At 37.6% G+C, this 19,973-nt stretch overlaps 1 protein-coding gene across 1 annotated transcript in view; it reads left to right on the forward strand.

Moving 5' to 3' along the window:
- The window catches only part of GPC6 (glypican 6), a 727,955-nt gene that overhangs the window by 381,657 nt on the left and 326,325 nt on the right, over positions 1–19,973 (forward strand). Inside the window, exon 3 of the mRNA XM_063149536.1 lies at positions 16,617–17,008. Within this exon, the coding sequence (XP_063005606.1) occupies positions 16,617–17,008 (392 nt within the window). The remainder of the gene's footprint in view (positions 1–16,616; positions 17,009–19,973) is intronic.

The raw sequence follows: 19,973 nt of genomic DNA on the forward strand, positions 1-19,973 counted from the left end.
CTTCTCATTTCCCACTGCCATCCAGCTACATAAAAATAGTGTCTGTCTCTCTACCCAGTCCACACTGAGGAGAGAATTTTAAGCTGGGAATATTTCACTGCTGATAGGAGTGAGTCTTTGATATTTTCACATGCTAAATGCCCACAGTTACTTTTTGTTTCTCCATTTGCTGTTTATGTCAAGTATCTTGTTTCCATTTTTTTAATTGAAGCTTTTGTTGAATTTCACATTCATGTATTTCAAAAGCATTATTTTAATCTATCACGTCGATTACTATCTGTATCCATTAATGATTTTTTCTGCCAAATATAATCTGCCTGGCTCTGCAAAGAAGCATGACCTAAAAAAACCCAGAGAATTTACATCTAGATACCATGGAAGAAGGCAGTAAATCCTGAAAGAACATCAGGTTCAAATTTTGCTTCTTTAGATGACTTTCCATCCACACTTTGCAGCAGTCAGTCTGTGTGTTACTAGGACTGGTATTAATTTTAATAATTTTAGTGTGTGCTGTTTATATAAAATAGAGTGAACAAAGGGCAATTTCAGGGATGAGTCTGAGATTTTGGCTTTCATTTGTTTTTAGCTGCAGACCCTATTTGCATGCAGCTTTTGTGGTATAATTGTTTTTAGTTCTGCTGACATTGTGGCAGGATAGCAGCACAGATAATAACAGATGATGTTTCCTTTTGTGGAAGTTAAGAACTAGCTGATTAATTGTTATTATGTTACACTCTAGAGGAAACATTGTAATTAAACCACAAAAAGCTACATTAACATAATGGTAGGGGTCTGACTTAATCCCACGAAAGCAAGAAAATTCGAAGTTAACGATGGAGAGGGTAATGTTATGTGTTTTAGGCCAAGTGCTGCTCTTTGGAAAAGAGCTTAGTCTGGCTATTTCTGACTCTCGTGGTTGTTTCTCTGTGATTAGGGCAGCTGCATTTAAATCAAATTAAGTCCTTTGACTTTTCATTGTGTGTGCTTGCAGATCAGGCTTTATAAAAAAAGATTATTGAGCAGTCAGCTCAGCAGTTATCTTTGGAACTAGGTCTGATGCTAGATTTCATGCTTCCAGGCAGCTGGTCCTACTTTGAACCAGAGGATGAGCTCCACAGAAATTTTTTTATTAGCAGGTATACTGTATTTCCTGACAGCTTGCCAGACTAGTCTTGGTGATATATTTTATGTGGTATATTTTGATTTGCAGTAAAATTCTATTTCTTTATTTGTAAAAATTGGAAGAAGAAACACCTGGTTTATTTGAATGACTGTTTTTCTGAAAGCTAAAATCTTCCAAGTTTCTATATGCACTCTATTCAAGACGTAATTTAAAATTATTTCCACAGTCACACTTCCCTGTCCTGCTCTATGCACCTTCAGCTTTTTTATCTCTCCCACATAGACTGTCTGAAGATTTCAAAGCCTGTAGCATGCAGACATGCTATCAGCATGAAACACACCAGTAAAAATCCCACAATTAAAAGTTTGAGGCAAGTCAGGGATTAGTCTGGCAGGCTGATCACAGCAACAGCCTCCTCCACCCTGGCCCCTCAGTGATGGAGAGTTACAGTCTGTGCCTGCAGCCTGGGTTCTTGGTTGTCACACTCATCTCCATGGCAGCTGATTGGGAGCCTTGATACTCCTGAAAGGTCTTGATTGGATGCAGTCCCCTTTTGTGTGAGCAATTCAGGTAACACAGAACCTAATTCTCTGTTCTCTAGTCTGTATGATCCTGTGGGAATTTAATAGCCCATTTTGCATCTATTATGGGTAGAAAATTGCATGCAGGTTGATAGAGTTGGTAGTGAAGTGGCAAAGACAGATGATTACCTGAAAAATTCATATCCTCTAACTAAAAGGCTTCAGTCCTCAAGTATGGATTCCACCTTGCATGCCTAAAGATTACTTTTGCATATATTTCCTGAAAACTAATGCCTAACTCCTAGCACTGTGGCAAGAGAAAGAAACACATAAATGCATAAGTTCCTGGATCAATCACAGGGTTCATATGTAGCTGGTTATTTCTGAAATTTTTTAAAACATGTACTATAAAATTAGTTTCAAGAGCTTCCTACTAGAAAGGACAACAATGACAAGTGAACTGTCTCTATGAAAACTTAATGAAAACAGAAACAGTTTTGAAATATTAAGAACTCACTCAATTATGAAATTTAAACATTGTAAATGGACTCCAGAGATATGATTGCAGTTCTAGGAATAGACTTGTTTATGAGCTGTCACAGTTAAAGCATCCAAAATGAGAATACATTTTTCATGTAGTTCTAAGGCTTTAAAAGCAGTAAAAAAAAAATCCTGAACTGTATTTTCCAATTTCCAGATTTCAGAGTTAGTCCAGTACACATTTTAGATGCATATGCCATGAAATCTGTCCTACTTAGTTATCATGCAAACTCATCAGCCACTGCATTTTAAATACAGTGTAGTCATCCTTGTTTTGGGAAACTAAAAGCACACAATCTTACCTCTGAAGGGTTTGTTGTTCTAAACTCTCACCCCTATAACAAATATGCAAGAAGCAAGTTCTGTAGGGAAAAAAAAGCCAGGGTTTAATATTTCTGAGCATTTTTTTTTTTTTAATTCCTAGGTCATACTCTTTTTAAGTGCTGTCCTGGATTGGAGCATAAAAGACCCCTCTGACTTTCTGTGAGCTTTCCCTGGTTCTCTTCATGTGTGCTTATGATGCTTTTTCTCTCCTCTCTCTCTCTCTCTCTCTCTCTCTCTCTCTCTCTCTCTCTCTCTCTCCTGGAGAGAAGTCCAGCTGCTAGCATCTGTGCACACAAACCATCCTCCAAATCCCTGGCTAACTCACTGATGCGCTGTAGTTTGTGTGCAATTTATGCACCTGCAGCTTTAGCTGTCTGGTTTATATGGGCCTTTTAATTATTTTTATCCTTCTCCTAAATGAAGGCCAGACATTATGCTCACTAACTTCAACAATATTTGTTCTCTAAGCAGTCTAGGTCTAATAATTTAATTTTGCTCTATTAAACAACAGTCAATTGGTGTATTTAATAGCAGCAAGTTACAACCATAAAAGTTGCAGGAAATTTCACTTATTTTGCCTTTAGGGGATTCTAATTCCTGTATGTAACACCACAGCTGTCATCTGGAGGAATCTTTTTTTAGCACCTGTAAGAGCCTTATCTTCATTGCCTGTAGATACCTGACTTAAATATTTGATTTGTAAACACTTTTGCATGGTAGGGTTTGACAAGCACATTAAAAATGGTTGCTCACAAGCTACAAATCTCTTAAGTTACAGCTACTGCATATATTGCACAGCTGGCTGTCATGATGCTAGCAAGATTTTTGCTCTTTGATCTAAAAGGAGTTTAAAATTCAAAGTGTTCAAGATGTTTATCAAGATTGTCATTTCTGAAAATGCTAAGAAAAGCTTTCCCACCATGCAAGCACTGCCCTCAGAAGATGAACTTTTAGTAAAGTTGCCAGCTCCATGCTGAATGGGTTCCTTGCTATTTTTGCTTAAGCCAGACCCTTGCCGAACTCTGCCTGTTAGTGCCCACTTAATATGAAATAGCTGGAGCGCTGCACAGAAGCCAGATGCAGAAGGACACAAAAACTGCATTGGCAAATGATCTGTCGAGTGACCCATGAACAAAATCGAGATTGAGTTGCCCTTTGAAATAAACCTATTTGAATTTTATTATCTCTAGAGCACCTTGTGTCTCTAATCTTGTGAAAGGTTAGTATTCCATCCATCAGAGCAAGATTAGAGCTCTGGTTGATGCCTGTGCTTGATGATAACTGAATGCAGCAGTTGGGGCTGGAGGAAGGAGATCCATTACCATCAGCAGTTCAAGGAAAGATTGGGTAAACTTGCTTCATGGTATAGACAATGAACAGTCCAGATCAGGGTAGCAGAAATGAAAGGAGCAGAATATCAGCAAAGATTTAAACCTATTAACACTAATCTAAATGAAACAATATTATATTATTCCCATCCTTTTTTTCTTTCATGTCACAGATTAGCTGACCCAAATGGATGCTGCCTAGTAGGCTACAATGTTCGTCACTTTCTCAATGCATGTCTCAAGAAAAAGCTAAGACTAAAGGAGTAAATGAGACAATAATAAAATAGAAAGTTCCAGGCCCCATAACCCTCATATGCATAGATAGAAGTGAAGGATTCAGATTCTGTGATGTAAAAAAGAAAAAAAAAAATCTGTCTTTATTAATTTAGAAGTTTTTCCTCTCCTACATCTGTTGAAAAAATGATTTCTCTACTTTTATGTCTTTTTAAAGCTCACCTGACATTTTGGAAAAAGCTTTAGTGAACAGGCATCTTTTTTCCATGTCCTTGTTTGCCTGAACTTTCTAAATTTTATATTATGCTCTGAATTATATATGTGATTAAATTAATAACATTGATGACCTTACTTCTTGCATTAAAAAAAGAAATATTATTAAATTCTTCATTTTCCTGTGTCAAGACTAGGCCTATGTATTGCTTCCAGAATATAGAAGTAATTCAAAGGATTAAAATGTGTATATTTTTCTAATCCTTTAGTTCCTCTTGGTGGGTCTGGATTTGTGCCTCTGGCTTTTCTATCCGTGCAGAGCAGACCATGTATTTATGTTCTCACATTTGGCTTTGAAGGATAACAAGAAGCCCTTTGGACCCGATGCCAATGTATCAGCCAGCAGCAAAACAACATGAGACTGAATTTTTTATTTCCTGTCAAACTTCTTAACTTCACAAAGGAAAAAGAAATAGAGGGTAGCTCTGAGATTTTTCAGAGATAGAGGTATGTTAAAGCAGTAGAAATAGTTTCTCTGCAAAGTAGGAACCCATTTACTTCTTAGGTAGTACCCACAGTGAAAGAAATTAAAAACCAAATAAACAAATAAACACCCCCCCCCAAAAAAAAAACCAAAGCAAAGTAAAATAATGCAAAAAAAAAATTACATTTTTAGTAAGTTATGTTGATGTTCAGAAATCACTATGAAAATTACTTTCAGCTAGATGAGGATTACTCAGAGCCTGTGACAGGTATACAAATTTTGATGGCTCCTTAGAATAAATAAAAATATTTAGAGGAGACCAACTTTAAAAACAAAACCAGGTAGTAGAAACAAGAAGAAAAAAAATGCAGATTATTCATGGTATTATGAAATATTTCAGTATGTCTTGATTCCAGAGACAAAAGCTGCTGTTTCTGTGTAATCAATAAAAATATTTTTCAGTATCCTCTACAATTACATTTTCAGCTACTTAATTGAGTTTTACTGTATTAGATGACTTACAGTATAAACTATATCTAATACATGATACTAATTAATGTTCTTAATGAATAAATATGTTTTAGGCAGTATGACACCTATTGCAGTTAGTGTGACATTAAAACACAAAAAAAATTCAATTAAAATGTATTATATATGCACATATTATGGACAAGTCTGAGTGAACATATGGTCTTTGCAAGAGAGAGATGTATGACTGAAAAAATAATGCTTCTTCAGTGAAAATGGAGAATATTTTCTAGATAATGGGTATACAATTTAAGGCTGAACCCTAATATAAAAGTCACCTATTGGAAACACATTTCTAATTACATGGTTTGTAAATGTGGAAGCACTTAAAATCTAAGGCCATCCAGGCTACATAAAATTATAATGTACTTATGAAGTTTATTATTATGGCAGAGAAGCAGGGTAATTAGACTCACCTAACATGTAACATCCCTAACATTTACATTTTTCAGAAGTTATCAGTGTTTTATTGTGAGTTTGAAAGTCCTTCCACAATTATTAATGTCCTCATTAAAGAATGTTGAATGGTGTCTCAATTAGAAAACAGGAAGCGTATTCTCTCTTATGTCCTTTTCAAAGGAATCCTTATTTCTGTTTGAAATATACTGTTTGACCCTTATCCTGTGCAATGGTTGAATGTTTCTCCCAAATGACTAAGCATATATACATTAGGGAAACAAAGAAAGAAGTTATTGGATAAAATGTTTTACAACAATGTCTTAAAATAAGCATTCATTTTGCTTCTGTATTTCACCAGACCACTAAAAACTTTAGTATTTCAGATAATGCAGTAATGGAAGACGTAAAATCACATTATCAAGCAATATCACATATATTTGTATGTGCATTAAATGAAAATGCTAGCCCTAATCCAGTGGGGTTGATATAAAGGACAGGTTCCTGCAGGATGTAAAGGGGAGCCCCCAGTTTAAAGCCCAAGCCAGACTTCTGATCTAAATCCTTCTTTCTCTCCCCATGGAGAGCATAAAGGCAGAGCTGGAGCAAGGCTTCATGCCAAGGTTCCTTGGTTGGATATCTGAAGGGAATCAATGTGGGGCCTGAACACTCAATTTTTGGGACCCTCGTTGTAGCTGTGTGTTCAAGGGTAATGGTTTTGGCAATATTGATAGACTCTGATAAACATTTGGAAAACTTAAGTTGAGCTCTCTTCTTATCACTTTGTTTCCCTCAGTTGCCATTTCTCTGTTTCTCTGGCTTCTCTCCAACTATTATTCTCCTCTCTAATTTTGCTTTCCTGTTTCAGCTGTACTGCCTCATTTGTGCTTATCCTCGCTTATTTTAAGATTTCTGCAGTAGTGTAGTGCAGGAATACAAGTACAGTGCCTTTAGTCACTGCAGGTCTGCCTAGCCCGTTCACTGCCTGCTGCCCAGTAGGACTGATCAGCTTTTCAACTTGTTCTTCAAATCTCATCTCAGAGGGCTGTAATTCTCAGCTGGCAATATTTGTATGAGCAAAGTGGTTAGTGGGGATTTATTCCCAAATGTTCACACCGCAGCGTTACTGTTGTGGCCCAACAAGCTGGAGTAACACCCAAAAATTACACAGGGAACTTGTGTCCAGCAACTGTTCTAGGAACTGGATGAAAAGCCCTTGCCACCAGAAGTGACACAGAGTGTCCACTTCACTTCCAGCTCAGGAGGAAGCATTGGGCAATAATGTGGAAATCATGGCCTATGCCTTCACTTCCCCATCACGCTCTCAGGTAAAATCCATGTAATGTGAGGACTGAGAGGGAGGGATGAGGACTGTATGGCAAAGAAGGCAGACAATAGGGCCTCAAGACTGCAGAGAAGATGGAAGAAGCAGTAAACAGCAGAGGGCCTGGAATTCCAGTGACTTCTGCACAAAAAACACCTACCAACAGAAAAATAAAGACCCTGCACAAAAATCCAGAAATATTTTCTAAAGCTCCTACTTCCCACTGAGCCACCCTATCTCTCACAAAACCACAGGAAGCAGTAAAGTTTGCTTAAGCAGTAATTTGTTTGCTTAGAGACTCAACAACTTGTGGATTCATTGAAATATTCTTGTCAATATGTTCAACAACTTACCAGCACACCAGCAGCAGAAGCATGAAACTTTGGTGTCACTACATGGACATAGCCATTTAGGGGGATACATCACATGCAGCTCAGCAGCTAATAAATGGAAACAATTCCTCAAGTAAACTTGGCCTAGGAGTTTTAAGGCCACTCTTGTGTAGTTCAATCAAATAAAAATTAAGTTATATTGTCTGAAATCGAACATAACCCCAAATATATACCAGTCTTGTAAAGCTGATTTTTCAGTTCATTGTGCTGTATCTTAAATATCAGTTTTCTTCTGACTGGAAAGCTTTCCCACTAGACAGCCTTGCAAGAGAAAAAAAAAACATTCTGTTGAGAAGGCAGGTCAGATAAAAATCAATCATGCAGCATCTTGATCCAGTGAACTGATGTCTGTAGATGAAGATTTGTGTTGGCTTTAAAGCTATTCAAATACTGACTTCATTTTTTAATCCCTGATCTTTGAAACATCCAGGTAGGAAATTTTATTGACTTCACAAACCTCCTTAGGGGACCCAAGGTCTTTCTACCAGCACATGAATGCAGATCCAGAATCTGAAAGACTGTTTTCTTCCAAAAGTAATATGTCTTTTCTTTTAACATGTGTAGCTTATTTGAGGCCAAGTCTGTTATCCTTGACCTTATCCACAATCTAGGATTTTATGCATTGCCTTAAGTCACTGATTGCCCAAATCCGATCTCTAGGACCATTGCTGGTCCTTAACTTGACTTTCATACCGTTGCCTTGGGAAAAAAAGTAAGATCATCCCTCTAATAAACTGAGAACATTTAAGTTAGCTTAATTTGCTGTCATAAAACTAAGTTTGTTGCTTCACTGAAGTTTGATCATGTAGCACAATTTACAAGCAAGAAATTCAATCACATTGGCTTTATGTCAGTAACAAATAGTAATGTGTTCAGTGTCCAAATAGTCAAGAAATAACTGGGAAACCAGCTGGGATTTAATACTGCTTGACCTAAATGGTACCTAGGGTTCCTTTGAGTGTAGGTGCAGAAAAATTGGAAAAACTCAAAAATTGGTAAATTTTCTTGGAGGTAGTTTTATATTTTTTGTTAGTACTGCTAAACCATAACAGAACTTATTAGCTGCATTCAGAGGTGTCTGGAAAAACCATCAACATGACTTCATTACCTCTTAAGCTTCAGACTTTTATACAAAATTGATTTTTATGTACATAATAATTACCATAGGAAGTCAAACTCCAGTCTGCTTTATAGTAGGCTTCTGCTGGTTAGCTCAAATAGAATTGTTTGCAGCTATTTCAGTAGTATCTGTCTCAGGTCAAACACCTAAAGACTTTGGTGGTTTTTATAGAATAAACTAATTTTTTTCTAAATTCTAAAATGAGCCTTCTTCAAAAAGGGGGAAAGGTGAAATGAGATTGAAAGGCAAACAGCAACGGATTTACTGCAGTTACATTATATAAATACAACTGTGCAAATATGCTTTAGCTCTCTGCACTTGCAACTGTGACATGAAAGTAGCTGCAGTTCTAATTTTAAACACATTGTGATGCAGCCAGTTTGACCTGTTTAAACCCCACCTTTATACACTGGGATTCACACCTGCACTTCCTACTGGGTGCTTCACTGAATGCATCTAATCCACTAGATGCTTCAGAAAACACCTCTTTCTTGAAGCTGAGTGAGGCTCAAGACGTTGTTTTCGAATACCTCAATGAAGGTTCTGCACAGTAGACTGTTTTATTTAAAGTGGGAGGAAGAAAACAAAGACACTATGCTAAATGAGGTGAGCAAGCCCTCTTCAGTCCCACCCACGCTTCAACCCAGGCTGAGATTTCTGCCTCCAAAGCCCAGTGTCACTGCTGTCAAATTGTGGCTGATCATCCCAGTATAAATAAAATTCTGTGAAGGTTTCAGTGTTTTCCTCTGGCCAGCCAGAGGCTCCTTCCTCATGCGTGGCTCCTTCCTGCAGTCAGTTCAAGTTGTCTACTCTGAGAACAGATGTGAAGGCGCACAGTGACTTCAGGGCCGCATTCCTCCCCAGCACAACTCCTGTGACCTCTGAGCAGCACAGGAGTGAGTCTGGAGATAGCAAATGCTGCCTCTGGTTCCAGACCTGCTTGTCAAAATGTTGCCTCCTTTTTAAAAAAAAAAAAAAATTGGCTTTTTGACAGAATACATAAATTATCCTGAATTAAATTTTATCTAGACTGTAACAAGGTAATTTGTTGTTAATTTTCCCCTAGGTCTTCTAGCCCACCTTACACTTCTTTGTATTAAGAGTCAACAAACTTTTAATATGTTTAGAAGATGGTAGTAGATTATAGGCAAGGAAGTTTCATGCAAAATTTTAGATGGTAAATCTCTTTAACTGTTGAACTAGGTGTTTAATAGCCTCTAGTGATACATAGAGAAAAATGGTACAGTCTCTATATTTTAAAACAATTGTTGCACTGAGTCCCATAGTTTATATATTGTTAATATTTTCATGAAAGCTTTAAATGTTTTTCAGAAGAAACTGTGGTGACTCATGAATCTTTCATGAGGTGTTATGCATTTTTATGAACATATGATGTAAAATTCATCATTCTGAAATTCACAGATATCCATGAAGTGCTACACGTCTCTCTTTGGTCCTGGATATTCATGACAATACCACTTCTGTAAGCATTTAAATGCCCTTTCATAAATATTCTAGAATGTAATCTTCTGATGCCATGTAACATTTTGCTTACGTTTTATGAGTACTTCATTTGGACATTTTCCACTTGATAATGAAAGCAGAACCTTCAGGGACAGTTATTGGTGTATCTATAAATTATGTGTAAAACTATCTCATTTCTTTGTTTTTATTCCTCACATTTTCTTTTTTTGTTATTGCTCCAAGTTCAATGAGTTCTTTGAGGGCATCTTGGGAATTTCAGGTTTCATATTTATAGCCAAGGATATATTATCAGTGTAAAGTACCACATGCAACAGTATCTAGATTCTAGAGTGCTGTAAAGACTTCAAAAAGTGTATGTAATGTCTAATATTCCCTGTGTGAAACTTATGTGTTTCAGCTAGTTGCAGGAGTGTCTGTATAGAATCAATGGCAGGATGAAATCTTCCTTTCCTGCATACTCAAATGACCTTTTGCAGTGAAAGAACAGTAGATTTAGCATTTGAAGGTTGCACCTGCATCCCCTGAAGTTGTTGATAATCTTCTTATTGATTTTGGTGTTGCAGAATAAAGTCTTATAAGCCTTTATCAATGCATGTAATCAGCTTTGAGTAGATGACAGATCCTTTAACTCTGTATTAATGTTCATTTGTACTACAGATCCTTTGTGCTTTGGCATTAAATAATGCCTTAAATTCTTTGTCAAACTAGATTCCTTTTCTGATAATGGCATTTGATGTATAAAAAGCAGCATAGCTTTTTTTCCTTTTCCCTGCACTGGATGCACCCTGTGCAACCCAACCCATCATAGATGTGTTTGTGTTTCTTTCCCATCCTCACGTCTCTCATTTTAGCTTAGGACAGTCCTGTTTGCATTGTCTCTGTGCTCCACAGTGGGGAGTGGTTAAGGATGAAGCCTCAGTGGTTTCCCTTCCCCATGTCTCATTTTTCTCCCACAATATCCTGACCCATAAGGGAGAAGAAGTCACAAACTCTTGATGGGAGTCAGGGAGAAGACCACAGTGAATTCTGCTGCTAACAGGACTTGCAGCAATCTGAGAAATGGAGGGAATAAAGAGGGAAGAGACTCTCATCTTCATTCACAACCTTTGAGACTGCACTTCTAAAAAATTTAGGCATCCAAAATATCATGATATTTACAGGTCTGGGACAGTCTAGAAAGCCATCCATTGACAGCTAGATAATTTCACACATACCCAAAGCATAACTCAAGTATGTAAATGACCTATTCTGAAATTTGCAATTATAAGGCACATTTAATCATTGGATTTGTATTTCTTGGCTTTAAATGCAATGTATATATATTCAAAATGAGTTTAAAAAGGAGAGCAGTTTTCAAAAAATCTCATCACATTGCAGATTTTGTTTTTTTCTAATGGAAGATGAATTTTTTTTTCCGAATTGTGACTGTTGAGTGTTTTTAAAGGTCAAAGCTATAAGGGAATTTTAAAATTAGTTATTCAGGCTGACTAAAAAGCAATACCAGTGCACTGTTAGCCTTATGCAAGCAATTTGTTTGCTCTTGAATATAAAACAAATGTAATGTCAAAACTGAGGAAGAAAAATCATCTGCTGTAAATATTCTCCTATAGCAATTTTTTTCTCAATCAGGAAGTTAAATTGAGTTCTTGTTGCTGTGTAAGGTTAGTTATTGTTTAAAGAAAGTCTCCAGAAACCTAAAGCAGTTGGAAAATGAAAAGGCATAAAACCCACAGAGGTTAATTTCACTTGAATTTCCTTGAGATAAATCACAACTTTCACTAATTGATGCCATTGTGGAATATCTTTAAAAATAGAGAAAAGAAAATAATAAAGCCTTTGCAACAAAAAATATGAAGATTTCACCAAAACATTTTTGTTTCATTAATGACTTCCTGAAGAATAAAAGACAGACAGAAGCAGGATGCCGGAAAAGGCTGACATTGATATTTATAATATGTATGTATGAATGCAAGTATCTGTAGGTAAAGAACCCCCAAAGACTCTGTCTCTCAAAAAGGATAGTCTGTTTACATGAATTCTAATATTACCTTGCCATCAACCTTATTAGGACTGGAAGTTCAAACATTTGCAATAAAGTTAGGTACACCCAGCCTGCATAGGGTGTAAATACATGCACATCTTCACAGTAAATGGTGGATCGTGGTAGCATGGTAAAGACTGGTAGAATTTACATATCTAGGTCCTTAGAGCTCTTGGAAAAGCAAGGCCCCCACAAGAAGGAGAACAAGGCTATGATGGGGAGCTGTCAGTAGGGCTTGGGTCTTGTTAGTCTATGATGGATGAAATCAGGATGTCACCCTGAGCAGTGTTTTATGTAAAGAGCAATGTAAAATCAGGCATATATCACTGTCCAGAGCTCTGTGCAGCTGGGCTGTTTTTTTCTCAGCTAACAGTGTATCAGGTGCACCATAGTATCTCTTCAGGTCTCAAGTTCTGCTAAAAAGGAAAGCTGTGCAGAATATATGATAATTAAATGAAATTATCTTTTTGGTTTTTTGGTCTTAGAGTTCATGGATATATTTTTGGTTTTAGGAATCAGAAAACAAACTGTTTCTAGCTTTGCACCTTGTCCCACAGTCAGACATTGCTTTTGCTTATTACAGAGGAAAAGAAAATGCAAGGGAACTTATCAGGCTGGGAATGATCATAGAATATCCACTCAAACATAATACAAATTTTTGTCTGTAAAAATTGCCTCTAGGTATTTATCCATAGATTTTGTTAAAAGCAATTATTACATCATTCATGCTGCAATATTATCCCTAATGTTGATCCACTGACTTGCAGTGACAACTAGTTATCACTTTGGAAAGAGACCAGCTCCCATTTTGAATTGCATTATGACACTAGTTTGCCTATGTCAAAATAGCGTGAGAATGTCAGCTTGCAGTTGGCAAAGTACTGTGAGGACTAACAAGACATTATTTTTAATTTGTGAGCTGTTCCTACCTTTCAGTAATGGACTCTAGAAATTCTGCCATTTCAGTTTGTGACTGAATTGTCTTATCATAGCCAAAATATTTTAAAACAATTCAGACTTCATTTGCAGACTGTTACTATCTGTCTTGCATCCTAAGTTTACAAATAATGTTTAAAAATGAAAACTAGTTGAAGTGTGATCCATGGACTAGAAACCCACCCTTTGAGTGTATAGAGAGAATGTCATAGCTTGCAATAGCAATCTTCTCTCCATCTTTTCAGTATCTCAGTGTGCCTTAGACCTTATTTGTTTCAACTACCTCACAGAAGTGATCAGGCTTCCCGAGACCCTCTGGTTAATAAATTAAATGTGTATGAAAACATGCTGGCGACAAAAGACATACATAGGACATATACTGTCATATGAATGAATCATCACTTCAAATTAGGAAAAATTATTTCCAGCATTAACACTGCTCATGACAACCTATTTTGGCAGCAAAAAAAAAAAAATAAAAAAATCACAAGATATATATTTTAAAACACTGCGCAGCTCTGTCTCATATGGATTCTTCTCTCCCACCCTAGTACTTGAGTGCCTTCCAGAAGCACATTAAGCAACATGACTAATGTCTGTCTCATCTTCATTCTTTTACTTGAAGCTGAAAAATTACATTATTTTTCAAAAACTACCTGCAAGTTGATGAAATATCATCTTTGCAATGAACGTAAAATTTTTACATTACTGTGAAGACCATGGCAAAATTCAACCTTTGCAGAAGCACACACTGTTTCTACTGAGGTGAGTGAACAAGTGCTCAGTTATGCCAGGACACAGTTTATATACATAAGCACTGCAAAGCAGACTACCTTCTTGATAAATGGGAGATTTGCAGACTAAAACAGCAAGCAGTTCTTCAAAGCAGCATTCATTTTGCTGGATGGGAGTTGATTGAGAAATTAGCACAACATGGGTGATCTCTTTCTGTCTGGAACTAAAAAGGTATCCAATTTTGCAGTTGCTGTTGATTTATTATTCTGGTCCTGCATGGGGTTACTGATGCAGATAGCTCTCTTAAATGCCTTTTGTGTCAAAGTGTACAAAAGACTAACACTCCAAATTTATAATGGCATAATTTACCTTTAGCAGTAGCTCTCAAAGACTGGAGACCTGTAAGAAGACTAAAAATTAAATAACTGTGCTGCTTAAAGGACATTAGCTTTCCTACATAATAAATATGTATGGCTTCACATTTGGGACTAGCATGAAATTTAAGCTTGTAGAGTTATTGGAAATGTTTATACCACAGTATAAATAAAGATTGTGACCAGCATGGGCCACATTGTGCTGGATGCTGTACAAGCAGAGAATAAATATCTACCCCTCCCTGGAAAGTTTGGTTGGCTTCCAACAAGCTGACTGTGAGACTGCTAAATAATACACCCATACAAAGAAAGAGTAAGCTAATAATCTCAGACAAGATGAGCTGTCAGCAAACCCAGTTAAGCTTTGCTGTGACTGACTTATGCAGTGGCATTATCCTTTAAAATAAAGAGTGGGATTCCCAGTATAGCTATGGATTGTGAGGAGCCAGCATGTGAGTTGTTTATAGCAGCCTCCCAGCATATATAGGCTGTTGTCATTCAATTGCACTGGTGGGAAAGCCTGTCTCCAGCCTTAAAACAAACTTTAATTTGAGCCCCAGGTTCTCTGCCATGTTTTTGCTTTCTGGGTTGTGTGACTAGAGAATTAGATTTATTCAGCAGTGCAGTCAGTGTGCATTATTTCTAGAAGAAGTGCTGAATGTACAAAATAGTAATCATGGTGATTTAGATGTCAAAGACACCACTAGATCAGGGCTAACACTGAAAAACAGCTTTGTTTCACTTTTCTCTTAAACAGAAGCCTATATGTTGTAGACATCAAATTATTACATTTGGCAACAAAATTTTTATTGTGGGGGTTTTTTTTCTACTTTTTTTTTTCCTTTTCCCTACATAAACTATTTGGCAAAAGCATATCCTTTTCTGAATGTAATTTATTTCTTATGAAGAGCTTCAGTTTTAATGAAAATTTAGACATTGATATATTTATTAGACTGTATTTCCCTTTAATAAATGCTTTGATGTAGCATGTTCTCAGTGTTCTGTGTATACATTTCCATAATAATCCCTTTGCAGTTATCTGGGAGATCAAAGGCTGCAGCTCTGCACAACTTCTGCCAGAAATAAGAGATTCTTTTCTTACTGACTCTTTGCAGACTGGTCCACAGTGTTTGGTGGATTCTGTTTTCATCTGATTACAGTTGCAAACCCTCAAATTTAGTGTACATTTTTTCTTACTTAGTCTTAATTTGTGTCCTGTCTTTAGCATTGCAGTGGTTCTACATTTTTATAAGTGACTGTAGCCATAGCAGGCCCTGTGTTAAAGGAGTATTCACATGATGGCATTAGCCAAGAGTGTGAGAAGTCAGCATATCCCCGCAGTTAGCACACACTGATGTGTCTGTGGGCAGTGTCCACAAATTAAGAATCTGGTATCCCAGACCTGGTGTGTGTTGAATCCTGCTTTGCTGCAAATCACTTAATTGCAGCCATTACACATTTTGCCAAAGGTACTGCCATCTCTGCCTTGCTGTCTGCAATGCCTCATTTACAAACCACAGGACTCTTTTCCAAAGTGGTTTAAGAAGGTTGACAGCAAGCCCTGTAAAAAGATGGGATCTTCTGAAAGCCAGGAGATACTATTTTTCCTTTGGTCAGCTGGGTTTAAAGAACTGTTGTACATGCTCAGTGAATTTTTTTGGGAAATCCTAAAAAAAAAAAAAAATTAAAATTAAAAATTTGAATAGAGGAGATTATTAAATATTTGTACTTTATCCCATGGGCCCAATTTCCAGTAAGAATAATTTCCACAAGCCAAAATTTAGAAATTGTTTATGGTTTAGGCCTCAGTAGATAAAATCACGGAAGAAATTGTCTGAAAACCTTTCAAGAAAACCTTAATTCCTGCATCTCCAAAATGAACAACTAACACAGACTGGAATTAGTAGGATGGTTGTAACGTGACTGATGAAGGGTTCTAGCACTGCTCTTCAGTAGAGTAAAAACTTATTGAAGATACTAACATACTGTTACCATTACCTAGACATGTGACACTTTTAAGAAGGATCCTTCTCATTTCCACTCAAGTCACTTTCAAGTTCTCTTCAAGAATATATGCAAATAAGTATTCAGATTTATTTCCATGGTTTGCTTCTACATTGTAAAGGCTTGATCAAAATGGAATCTTAAATTCTAAAATAATTACATTTTCAGTTAAATCATCATATTAGTGACTTTGCTTTTAGCTTAGAAGTTTTAGTGTAAGGGCTGAGGAGGGACAGGGATTACTATGTTAAAATAGTACACGAAGAAGTGGAAAAACCCACACTGTTCTTTTAAATGGGTTTTTCTGCTCAGTGTTATAGGTTTTGCATCTTTCGACCTTGATAGGGAATTCAGTTTACACTCTATTTTTCTTTATTTCTAAATGATGAATTTCACTAGTAAAGTGCTGGGACATCAACCTATTACCACAAATTATGATGAGTTAGGAGTGCAATAAGAAGACCCTTCGTACCTTGCCATTATGGCCACTAACACCTGCTTGTTTTGCCTGCAGAGTTTTTCCGAGAACTCCTGGAGAACGCGGAGCGATCCTTGAACGACATGTTTGTCCGGACGTACGGCATGCTGTACATGCAGAACTCGGAGGTGTTCCAGGACCTCTTCGCCGAGCTGAAGCGGTATTACACGGGAGGCAACGTCAACCTGGAGGAGATGCTCAACGACTTCTGGGCTCGGCTGCTGGAGCGGATGTTCCAGCTCATAAACCCCCAGTACCATTTCAGTGAGGACTACCTGGAGTGTGTGAGCAAGTACACGGACCAGCTGAAGCCCTTTGGAGACGTGCCCAGGAAGCTGAAGGTTCAAGTGACTCGAGCGTTCATTGCTGCCCGCACCTTTGTTCAGGGGCTGACAGTAGGAAGAGAGGTTGCAAACAGAGTATCCAAGGTAATCTGAAAGCGGAATGGGGTTTATTTTTAGCTTGAATTTCTTCTCAACTTGCCAGAGAATCCAGAGAATTGAAACCTGTCTTTGTGCTTTTCTTTTCTTTTTTTTTTTTATCAGTAAAGGAGGTGTGTGTGTGTTTTGTTGGTTTTTATGCCTACCAATACACCCACCTTAAGTTCATAAATAGGGGCAATGGTTGCTTTCAGTTCCTTCTGGGCATATTAAGGCACTACTGACTGGAAAGCATTTCTCTATGCTTAGGACCCAGTGAAATACCAATATACATTAATGTTATAACATGGTAATGATTTTCATTTGTGATTCAAAGCTGGCTACATATATAAAAGATGGGGATTAGATCAGAATTTAAGTGTTTCAAGCAAATTTATTCTGCTGTTCATTAGCAAAGTACAGCCCTCATAGCATTCATTCATCATGCAGCTGGGTGATGGATTTTTTTAAGAAATGTCTAGTCATGTTTCTGATGAGAAAATAGACAAACAGTGACACCTCTGAAGCTTGAGCTTTCCCAAAGGATGGTTTGACTCACATTTATTTTAGGTTTAATTATTTATCTATGCAAATATTTATGACAATTATAATCCTTGAGGGCTTTGCATAATTAAAGAAAAAACCATGCAAAAATAACCCATCTGGGCACCAAAAATGTGCCTCAATGACTTTCTCTCATACAGTATTTCAAAATCAGGTATAATTTTCCTGAATTGGTGTTCCAGCTAGATAGTTGCTCTGTGATCTCACTGTTTCACAGTCCTCATCATGTATTTGGACCTTGAATTCTGAAATACTTCCGTGAGATCCACTGTGAAATGTTCAAATACTCACTTCTGAACAATAAGTGCATGAGTGATTTGGATGCTTGGCCCATACTTTCCCACGTTTACAAGCCTAAGCCACTCCTCCACCTCAAGAGGACTGTCTCATTCGATTCATTTAATCCACAGTCAGAAGGTGAGGTAGAACCTATACATTGTACAGCAGACTGCAACTCAGGCACTCAACAAGATGGGGCTTTTAAACTTTTCTTCTCCTGTATTCTGTGATATTTTACAATTGAAAGTTGAGAAGCCATGGAGCTAAAAATGTAGTCAGGAAGGGAGAGCCTGATTTTATGTCTAGGAGACTGCATGGGAGAAAAAGGTAATTTTGCACTTAAAATTCAGTAGATGAGATATGTGATCCTTGCTGGTCAGCTAGAACCAAAGTCTCTTCCTCCAAGTGCCTTCCTGAGCTTCAGGGTTGCCTTTCTGTGATTTCTGGCACTGTCAGTTCTTGCAGGCTTTCTGAATGGTGGCAGGGTGCCACGGTGAAACCCCAGGCTGCCTAGTCTAGCTGGGGCAGCTTTTTAGCCTCCAAATGTGCAGAGTGCATAAATCTACAGCCCCAGATTTCCTCTGAAGAGAGATGATGTCCTCGTGCGTCAGGTTCTAAGTGAAAGTACGGAGCTCTGATGTCACTGTTGTCTGCAGGCATTAGGTCTTGCTGGATCAGACTGTGGAGCGTACGCTTTGTAATTCATGTAATAGATGCATAATTTGTGAATCCCTCACAGATTAAGGTCTGATTTGTCTGCTGAGATGTCACTTTCCCTGTGTACGTACATGATGTGCAGACTGTGCAGGTGTCTCCTCTGTCACATATCCAGGAAATGTTTTCCTCTCAGCCTCTGGGCTTTGGGTGTATAAGCCGTCTCAAGAAAAGGGTTTATAACAAGATCACTAAATGATCCTATGATCCTATAATGAGAGCTGCTAACTCTGCAATGATACAGTGGGTCTTTTCCTAGTGTCAGTTGAAGATGACAACAGTAGCTCAATAGTGCTTCTGTTGGTTTTTTTTTTCTTTTAACATGAAGGAAACATTTGAAATCATCGTTAAAAGGGTTCAGTGGTGGTGCAAGACACAATAATGTCTTTATAGTGATACTCCATTAGACTACATCTAGAACACTGTGTGCAGGTTTTGGCCCTTCTTGTACAGAAAAGACGCTGATAAACTGAAGCAAGTCCAGTAGAGGCTGCCCTCAGGATCTGGACTGGATTACTTGTCCTTGAGCCTGTGGGACTGGGGCTCCTTCATTCTGGAGAAGAGGCCACTTCAAGGGCAAGTAGCAATTGCTCCTGGTGCCTCTAGGGAGGTCATTAAAGAAATGCAGCAAAGCTCTTTACAGTGGGTCATAGTGTGATATGATGGGCATGAGTTGATGCATTTTCTCTTCTCCTATCACAGCAGGCCCTAATAAAAATCCCACCCCCATCTTTCTTATAAATGCCCTTTAAGTGCTAGAAGCTTGCTAATCAAATCTGCCTGGAGCTTCTCTTCTGCAGGCTGAGCAACCCCAAATCCCTCATGTCTTCACAGGAGAGGTGCTCCAGCCCTCTGACCATTTTTGTGGCCCTCCTCTGGACCCAGTACCACAGGTCCATGTCTTTCCTGTGATGCTGAGGATTCCAGAGCTGGATTTATTAATCCAGGTGGGGGTCTTCTGAGAGCAGAGTACAGGTCACATTTCTTTAGGATCATTATCCTGTGATCCTATTAAAAAATTAATAAAATCAGTATTTTGCTGAAGTGAAGAATATACTTGATTGCAGAACTATATTTGGAATTAAAATCTTAGTGGATTTATTCATACCCACAGCATATGCAAAACAATTTCTGGCCTTAGGGATTTTGTGTTACATGCAGCCTGGTGAGGCAGATATGAAGAGCCCCAAGTGGCACCAAATATTCAAGATTAATAATTGTCCTGTGGATAAGATGTGATTACTCTGAGAATGAATAGTTCATTGCCATTTCATAACTGTAGACTTTTATACTGGTTTATCTACTGTAGAAAATGACAAATCCTTTTCTTTAAGCATAATTTTAAAAGACTACAACCATTTATTAGACTTAGCACATAACTGCAGCCAAAAATGAGACAGGTAAACATCTTTTGTTG

The sequence above is a fragment of the Melospiza melodia genome, chromosome 2 (genome assembly GCF_035770615.1).
Source record: "Melospiza melodia melodia isolate bMelMel2 chromosome 2, bMelMel2.pri, whole genome shotgun sequence".
Taxonomy (NCBI): Eukaryota; Metazoa; Chordata; class Aves; order Passeriformes; family Passerellidae; genus Melospiza; species Melospiza melodia.